This window comes from Poecilia latipinna, unplaced genomic scaffold (assembly GCF_001443285.1).
Source record: "Poecilia latipinna isolate Pla-1442-1.1 unplaced genomic scaffold, P_latipinna-1.0 Scaffold663, whole genome shotgun sequence".
Taxonomy (NCBI): Eukaryota; Metazoa; Chordata; class Actinopteri; order Cyprinodontiformes; family Poeciliidae; genus Poecilia; species Poecilia latipinna.
The window spans coordinates 167489-176719 of NW_015113279.1; the positions used below are offsets into that span (position 1 = coordinate 167489).

At 42.3% G+C, this 9231-nt stretch overlaps 1 protein-coding gene across 2 annotated transcripts; it reads left to right on the forward strand.

Annotated features, from left to right (window-relative positions):
* The first annotated feature begins 696 nt into the window (after nt 1-696).
* LOC106954540 (galectin-3) lies at nt 697-8354 on the forward strand. 2 transcript variants are annotated; one of them, XM_015044121.1, is made up of 8 exons: nt 697-1066; nt 4733-4797; nt 5194-5218; nt 5427-5473; nt 5649-6179; nt 6274-6362; nt 7157-7328; nt 7896-8354. In XM_015044121.1, the coding sequence occupies exons 1-8, from the start codon at nt 1060-1062 to the stop codon at nt 8052-8054; spliced, it is 1095 nt and encodes a 364-aa protein (XP_014899607.1). In that variant the 5' UTR covers nt 697-1059; the 3' UTR covers nt 8055-8354. The 2 variants fall into 2 exon arrangements, with proteins under 2 accessions (XP_014899607.1, XP_014899608.1); XM_015044122.1 differs by lacking the exons at nt 697-1066; nt 5194-5218 and having other exon boundaries at nt 4264-4797.
* Nucleotides 8355-9231: the final 877 nt, after the last annotated feature.

Sequence of the window (9231 nt, forward strand, 5' to 3'; positions counted from 1 at the left end):
AATTTTTTTTTTTTTTTTTTTTTTTTTTTTTTTTGTGAGAAAAAGGATTTTTTTTTTTTTTTTTTTTTTACCAAAATCAATATTTGGTAAGAAAGGCATGGTGTTTTCTTTCTTCCTTTCTTTCCTTATTTCTTGCTTTCTTTCTTCTTTTTAAAAAAATAAAAAATAAAAATCACTTCAAAATATATTTTAAGAAAGTAAATAAACAGAACACAAGAAATAAATAGCAAAACACAAAAGAATGAACAAATATGGCAAGACCTAAACAGCACTAATGGACACAGAGATAGGAACCGAACTCGGAATAATAAAATGATTTAAAAAAACACTAATACAAGTGAAGACAAAAACTAAAAATCCACCAATTGGATCTTGGCTGTGTTTATAACAAAATCAAAGATGGTTTGTTTCCATTGGAAGTTGTTTAGGGCATGAGAGTGTTGATGCTAAAAACAGCTGCCTCCTGCATTTTTCAGGTTTCTACGCGATAAAATGGTTTCGATCGGCATTTGCCACTTCCAGATACTGTATGCACTGTATGCGTGTGATCTCTCCTTCTGTAAATGGCAATGAGCTCCAGGTGAAACACACTCTGGGATCTTTTCGTCTTGTTGGTAGACATTAAAAGTTATCGTCGTGTTTTCAAATTCAAGCTTCTCTAATAAACCTGTGGTGTGAACGCTGAAGCAACTTGGAAACGGACATCGTCTTCCTTCCTCTTTTATCCGCCTAAAAAAAAATCTCCTGGGAAACGCGAACCCCTGCTAGCAAAGAGAACACCCCTCTGGCTCAGGACTATTTAAAGCTGAAGCCTAACTTATCATGGGCTTTCTTGACGCCCACATCTATTTTTCACATTTGGGTGCAGGGGGAGTCGTCAGGGGGAGGAGATGGTGTTCTCTCACCCACACTGTGCATGAGTTACAGAGTGGGATCGGTTTTGGCTGCAGCAGCAGCAGTTTTAATCACGCTGAAACTACCAGCCTCGGCGTAATTTATTAGGATTGTTAGATATGAGCAACCGAAAGTACAGCTTGGTTATAAGAGAAAGCAAAAAGGATGGAAGGTATTGCTTTTTGCTTCATCTGAAAAGTGTGGCATACATTTGTACTTTAAAAAAAAAGAAAAAGGTGGGTGTGATTTTCTTTTTTTGTCTTTTATTGTTTCCTGGCTTACATGCAAAATGCTGCGTGATGGAAAATTTTTCTTCAGCAGTAAAATGGAAACATCTCAAAAGTCGACGGAAGGATCAAAATATGGGACGGACCTGGAAGAAAACCTGTCAGAGGACTGCAGAGGACTCAAACCTGAAGAGGAGGTTCACCTCAACGCAAAACAGCGACCTAGAACCTGCAACCAGAGCAACAATCCAATGATTAAGCTCAAACTGCATTTATATGCTACAGCAGCCTTTAAATCCACAGTTAAATCCAGTTGACCAAACCTGAAAACTGACTTTCGCACACGCTCCAACACGCCTCCCATAAGATCCCAGTAAAACATATGGTAGCTTGTGGCTGCAAAATAAGAAAAAGAAATAAACATTTAAGGAGCGAAATCCAGTGCAAAAGCCTGGCACAGAAGAGCTCTGAACCGAGATCAAACAAAGCAAAAGCTCCAGGTTCCATTAAAGCTTTGTGAAGGGTGATGAAAGGAGAAACGGGTTGCACAGAGGCGGTAGCAAAACTGCTAGAATGATTTGGGAAGTGAAAACGGATTTTTACTGATTGTGACCGCCGAGCCTCTTAGTGAATTATACATACGTGTCAATGTTTGCCTTGTAGATGTCAGCCGTGCAGAAGAAACAGAACATTTCATTGTGCCAACAGTAAGAGTGTTAATCTCTCTCCCACCTCAGGGGAACTTTTACTGTCTCCATCTAGTGGTGGACTATGGAGGTGCATGGCTTTTTAAACAAATTTACCATGCTGATGGTTATGGGTGAAACGTCAACAAAAGCTCATGTGGGGAGAACAACAGTGTTGTAATTTGTGATAGCAATCTGCCTCCAGAAACACACACTTCCCACAAACACACGTAAACACTCAGGTTTCTGCAACGACAACAAGAAGAGCGAAAGAAAGAAAGAAACGCACGTCGCTGTGTCCCCATGGCAACTAGCAATATTGTATCTCCCTCTTGCTTACTATCTCTTACACGCACGCTCCCTCTGATTTCATCTTTCACTCAGTCTTTGAGCGCACAAAAGCAAAAAGAAAAAAAAATGACATCAAATCACAAACGCCAGTCGCAGCGGGGGATTGCCTGTTTGCGCTTCACTCATTCAGTTATTGTGCGTTTAGGAAGAGAGAGAGACGCGATGAAGAGATAGGATAGAAGGCGTCAGGGTGTGAGGAGTTTGGGGCTTACGGGTTTTCTGGAACGAGGCCCAGAGCTTATCAGAGGCTAAAGCCTCCGTCGTCACTTTGGAGAGCCCTTCTCCTGCCAGAGAGCCGTCTTCTGCCTCACAGCAGCGTGCCTCGCGGTTCCCTCCTTTTTCTCCCATTGGCTGAAGCGACAAAAGAACATCTCCTGCGAGTGACATCATTACTCTCTGCCTCTCGCCGACAGGAACATGTCAGGACCACATGGCAAACATCCACCGGAGTGGAGCACTGTAATTTCCTCTCAAGTTGAAACTGAGCTATATTTATTGTGTGTGTGTGTGTGTGTGTGTGTGTGTGTGTGTGTGTGTGTGTGTGTGTGTGTGTGTGTGTGTGTTTGTAATACCTTGTGGGGACGATTTTCCTGACATATACTACGTTGTGGGGACCAATTGCTCCTCGTGGGGACCGGAGCCTGGTCCCCACAACGGGAAACCCTGTTTTTGGGTCAGGGGTCAGATTTAGGGATTTAGTATGAATTGAGTTTTGGTTAGGGTTAGGGATAGGGTTAGGTATGTGATGAAGGTAAGGTTTAGGCTGTAGAAATGAATGGAAGTCAATGGAAAGTCCCCACAAAGATAGCCAGACAAACATGTGTGTGCGTGTGTGTGTCAGCTATTCATCAAATTAGTCGTGCAGCTGAGGCCAAATTGAGTCCTTAGATGGGTTGAGGATGTTGGTGTTGTCGGTTTGGGCTCTACGGAGGCCACATGGTGCCGACAATATGCTTAAGAAAAAAGGAACATTCTAGACGATGTCGGCCAGCAAAGTCAGTGTCAGTACCGTGTGAAACGTTTGACAAATTTTGCAACACATCTTGAGAACGTCGGTGTCATTTCTCGAGGCAAATCAACACAGAAAAAAACAAATATTTGTGGTTTTTACATTTTTATTGGTTCAACATCTGAAAGGTTTGGTGCGTGTGTCTGGAGTCACTGAGGGAAACACTTTGGAAACAACTTTTTAGCGGAGTGACCGCTGCGGATTTGGCATATCTTCACCGTGATTCGCTCACCTGAGGACTGCTTTTCACAAAACATCTCATTCTAAATCAGCTAAACACAGAGCTAACCCCAAACCTCTTCCTCCAATTTATTTATCCTGCCTTGAACCATTTTGCAAAATATCCTTCTCTTCCACCTTGTAATTATGCAGCACTCTGTGTCGATCTTTCACATAAAATCCCACTAAAATCGAGTGAATTTCCTTGTTGCAACATGATGAAATTTCATGAATACTCATTCAGGGGACTATAAATTTCCATTTGCCACAACAGGCAAATCAATGCATTACTCTCATTGCTTAGCAAACGGCCATTGTCGCGGCACTATAAGTTTCAGCTGTTGACATGAAGCCAAAAGGCTTTTAGACTCAGAGATTATGGCCATCAGCGACAGAAAAGGGTTGCGGTAAACGTAAAGTAAAGCTCTCCGTCTATAGCTGGAAAAAAAAAAAAACATAAAACCAGCAGCAAGACCCGCTGGCTGCTGGATTATGTCATTCTCTCAGCATTTGCAGTTTCAGACATTTTTCAGCTCAGATGACAGGTAATCTAATAACGAGGTGATGCAAAGCACATTAAACTGTGTGAATCCACATGTGTTGTTGTGATGCCGTTGCCATGGGGACTTATTGGATAATCACAGGAAAAATTTACCTGGTTGAGTCTGACCCTGCAATCGCTCATGTTTATGAAGAGAAGAGCGGCGCTGCATGGTGGAGAGAGGAGGGTGGGGGGAAAATATTAAAGCAGAAGAGGGAGTTTTACCAGAAGGGAAACTATGAAATGAATGTGGAGGTGAAACAGGAGGTACTGTGTGACCTTTTCAGTCATCAGTGTGTGTGTGTGTGTGTGTGTGTGTGTGTGTGTGTGTGTGTGCGTGACCCACGTGACCGTCGAGCATCCAGTGCCGGGTCCTGACTTCCTCGTCTATCTTCGGTAATTGCGTTACTTTTCGAGCGTTGCACAGTCCCATGACTGCTCAACGGAGAAACGGACCATCGTCAGCATGAAAAAAACAATCCATTGTTTTGTTTTCAGACTTGGTTTGGTGAAAGAAAGAGAATCCTTCTGGAAGTACAGTTCAATTTTGCCATGTTTATATGATTCACATCAGGACATAAAAAGTTGTACAGATTCTACTTTGCTGCCTTCTTTTTTCTTTCATCTGTGTTAAGCTTGAGTAAAATGTGACAACTGTTAGGCTGTAAAACTTGTGTAAGGCAACAGGAAAGGTGTGTTTGTACTCACAGCATGCTGTTGTAGTCTGATAGTTGGATGATGGGGTGAGGAGGAGTCGGCTGCTGTGAGAATCAGGGGCTATAAAAGGCTTTTTCTTTGGCCACAGCCAAACATCCTGAACCACAGCAGATCCTGCTCCCGTCTGGACCTGAGGACCAAACCCAAACGAAGGTAACCAACGTTCTTATCTGGTTCTGTTGCAGATTTCCAACAAGTCTGGAAGATAACTTTAAATCTGTTGTATTTAAATTCTCCAGCAAAACGGAAATTTTTATCGATGTGTCAGTCTTGAATAAGCTGTGTAAGCATACACAGAGAAGTATTTACCTTTATACTGCTGCCAGAGAAGAAAGGTTCAACTAATGGAAAGCAGTGGCGACATAAATCTAAGCAACTGAGATAATTACAGTGAGAGTGAAAATGGAAAACAGCTAAATCAAAGCATATGAATGGCAAAAAATATAAAACTTAAGAGACGGACTTAACAAATATAGCACCGATGAAACCAACTATTTACATGCAATGTATAAAAAGACACACAACCAAGCCTTTTTTTCTCTCCTACAGACAAAGCTCTTCCTGTTTAGGTCAGGTAATATTACCAATTTCTATTTCATAAATAACAGAATGTTGAGACAGAATTTTTTTTTGTCATGATGTAACGACCAGAAAAAAAAAATCAAAGAAATTTATTTTTCCATATACTTCACTGACTTCTTCGGTTTTTTTTTCTTTCTTTTTGGTTGTGAGAGCTAACGCAAGCTAAAATAAATAAACTGAACCCAGTCTTTTTCTGACAGGCAGCATGGATGTAAGCAGTACATCAAACTCTCAGATCCCCACACTGGTAAGAATGACGGTTTTTTTTTTCTTTTTTCATATTTCCCCCTGTGAATAAATGCTTAATTGTTTGCATTTCCAAGTAGGTTTCCTCCATCTTGTCCACTCTGTCTCTTCCCCGTATCTCCCTGCTGGCTCCTGAACCTCCTCTCTCTCCGTCTTCCCCTTCTCCTCCGTCTCAGCATGCGGACGCTCTGTGTGGCGGCTGCCCGCCCTCTGGTTCTGCTCCGCAGTCCGGCGGCCTCTGGCCCACTCTGCCGCCGTCCGGAGCCGGGTTCCCCGCGTGGCCCGGTCAGCCCACCCAGCCCGTGCCGTGCTGGACCGGCCAACCAAACACCGCGTGCTGGCCCGCTCCCCAACCGGCTCCGGTTTCAGTTCCCGCTCCTATTTCAGTTTCCGCACCGACTCAAGTTATAACGCCACCGGCACCGACCGCAACCTTGGTCCCAGCGCCAGTTCAGGTTCCGACTCCCGCAGTCCAGCAGCCCTGTCAGCCATGTTGGCCAGCCACGCAGTACCAGCCGTCCCAGCAGCCGGCTCCGATTCAAACCCAGGTGCCTGCTCCAGCTCCGGGCGCCACCACCATCCACCCGGGCTTACCCGGCTGGCCTGCTCACCCTGGCTGGCCTTATAACCCAGGACAGTCAGGATGGCCCGGACAGAATCCGTCTATGATGGTGCCCCACTGGCTTCCCCCCACATCTGGACCTATGGTCAGTGAATACAAGGCGTCCAGCGGACATCTGCACCGCAGTTCTACTGCTGTGCTGTCATGATGCTTTCTTATGCTTCTCTCTCACTGTGCAGAGTGTGCCGTACAACTTAAACCTGGCTCGAGGAGTATATGACAAAATGATGATGACAATCCTGGGTTATGTCAAAGCCAATGCCAACATGTGAGCCTCTATCTGATGATTAGTGTTCACAGCTCATTTTATCATGTTACAAACACATTTCAATGTATTTTGTTGGGATTTTATGTGATGGACCAACACAGCCACCCAAACACAAGATGTACATTCAACTTAAACCTGTGTGGATGACGTCTAATGGCTATTTCAGGCTGACTGCTTCTTCATTTGGCCCAGAGAAATATGCTAAAAATAGATCTGGTGCCACCCAATTTTTCTCCTTTTCATTCACATTTAACCACATCTATATTTGCACTCTTTAAAATCCAAACTTGGCACCATTTCGCAGGAAAAGTTGTGTTAATGAAACTCATGCCCGCAACATGACGGTGCCACCACCGTATTTCTCAGAGGAGGATGGTATGTTTGGCGGGATGTGCAATATTTCTCCAGCTGTTTCCAGAAATCCCAACAAGTTAAATGTTGGTCTCACGTGACCGGAGCACCTTCCTCTGTTTGTTTCGTCCCCTGCATGAGTTATGGCAAACTGTAAACTAGGGTTCTCATGGCTTTCTTTCAAAAATGGCTGTCTTCTATATAGAGCCTCCCGTCTTCCAACAGTCCCACTACTAATTTATCTAATTTTGAAGGCATTTATTCCACTTTTCATCTGCGCGTCTGGATTAGTACGTGTTGGTCTACCTCATTAAATCCCAAATGTAAAACACAAGAGCATGCGTGGTTGACTTGACAACAGACAACGTGCATGACTGTTGTGCAACAACGTTTAAATGTAAATGTAGGGAATGAATATGAGCGGCCTGGTTCCCCCCCTTTAGGTTCACAGTCAACTTCCTGAGAGGCAACGACATTGCCTTTCACATCAACCCACGCTTTAACGAGGGGGGCAAGCAGGTGGTCGTCAGGAACCACAAATTGGGAGATCGCTGGGGCCCGGAGGAGAGGGACCTTAAGGGACCCTTCCCTTTCGCTCCTGGGAGCCCGTTTGAGGTGAGAAAATTAAAGTCAGGGGATTTAAGCGGCTATAGATCATTTATTTTACTCCTCTAAAAGGGTTTGTTTTGTGAAGCTATACCAAACTGAATGAGACGCTGCTTACGTAAAACAAAATATGGCAATCTAACTCAACGATACACTTCTCATCTCTTAACTGCCAGCAGAACGTGCAAGAGCTTATCGCTTAAAGTTGCAGCAGGCTATCATTGCTGAACAGCAGGTAACTGACTCCAGGTCACTTTTTCATGGTTAACGTCAGGCTAACGTTTGGAAAAGGTTGGAAGGCCGTTTGTGCAGTCGGATCCTAGATAAGAGTGCTGCTTTACTGCAGGGAGGCTCCTGCAGGTCAGTGGGGCTCTCACGTAACGCGAAACATGAATATTAATCACACGTAACAACCAGGAGCCGTCTGACCTGACGGACGCCGTGTCGGTCTGTGGTGTTGAGAGACACACTGAAGCAGTGGCTCAGATGTCTTTAGATGTTTTTGCTTTCACCGAGTTCACGAAAAAAAAAAAAAAAACACGGCTCTGTTGTTGCTTTGTCTTCCTCCTCCCCCAGATGAAGATCCTTTGCACTCCCGAGACGTTCAGGGTGGCGGTGAACAACATCCCGCTGTTCGAGTTCCGCCACCGCATCCGAGAGCTGAACCAGATCGACCGGATCAACATCCTGAACGACGTCGTCCTCACCTACGTCAACGTGGAGACGCTTCCTTAGATTCTTGTGCAACTTTTCACTCCGAAAAAAAGCACGGATTATCGGCTAAGTTTAAGAAATGTGCTTAAATCTAAACATTTTTATTGCAGTTTCCTGAAACAACTGACTAAAGAAATGGTGAACAACTTAGATTGTTTTCAGAATGAGCTTTAACTTATCTCTTGGGAGGAAAAAAAAATCTAATAGCATTGGCTGTGTTTACTTCTAGGGGTCAGCATGAACTAATGGTAGCATTGCTTTTTAATGATTCACATATCCAGGTCTTTTTCCAGGTTTTATGTCGCAAATAATACAAACTTGATCATGTTTTATAAAACATTTTGTTGTTTTTTTACAGATAACAATCCTGGACAAACACTAGCTAAAATAAAATCCAGTTAACCATAAAAAATGTAAATGAAAGTTGAAATGATCTCACAGAATAACGGTAAAAAATAAATAAATAAAAAAAAAACGAGTTTTTTCCTGAATATTTGTTGCAAAAATCAAGAGAAAAGCATCAAAATGTGCATGTTCATGCAATGTTTACTTTTTTACAGTGATGATTAAATAATAATGATGATTATGTACATTTGTGTTACATATAGCTAAAATAAGCACAAACTACAGCCTTTGAAATGGATTTAACCATTTATTGCATCTTTATTTTTCAGTTTGAAGAGTTTGTCCTAATTGTTAGCATTATTTTGTTTATTAAATAAAATGTCACTAACTACGATGTTTCTGTAAAGTGAATCTTAAATAAAGGTTTGAGTAGGAAATTGTTCAGTTTTCAGTTTATTTTGAAGAGAACAAACTCTTTCAGAAAAATACAAAATCTCAGAGCATAAAAAAAATAAATCTAAACAAAAGTATAACCAGGATTTTGACGAATAAAAGTAGACATTAAACACTAATGAGACTACACATATTTCAGTAATATTAAAGATCCTGTTGGCACAAAAAAAATATAAAATTGACGTACACTTCGTTTGCTCTAGAGGGATTTCTGCCAAATGAATCAGAAATCATTAATAATTTTTCATAAATCCATTCCCAGTCAATAAAACTTTTTTTTTCCTGAAAAAAAAACAAGCAGAAACATTTACAGTACTGTAAATTACAGTGACATCCCGATAAACTCATTTTCTTTCAGTTTATCCCAAAAACCTTTTTCAATGACGCTTTAAAGATTTAA

What these genes read in the sequence shown, in the direction of transcription:
- LOC106954540 (XM_015044121.1), top strand. An exon ending in CCCCCACATCTGGACCTATG is followed by an intron (nt 6,180 to 6,273) that starts GTCAGTGAATAC and finishes CTCACTGTGCAG; the next exon opens with AGTGTGCCGTACAACTTAAA. An exon ending in CTCCTGGGAGCCCGTTTGAG is followed by an intron (nt 7,329 to 7,895) that starts GTGAGAAAATTA and finishes CTCCTCCCCCAG; the next exon opens with ATGAAGATCCTTTGCACTCC.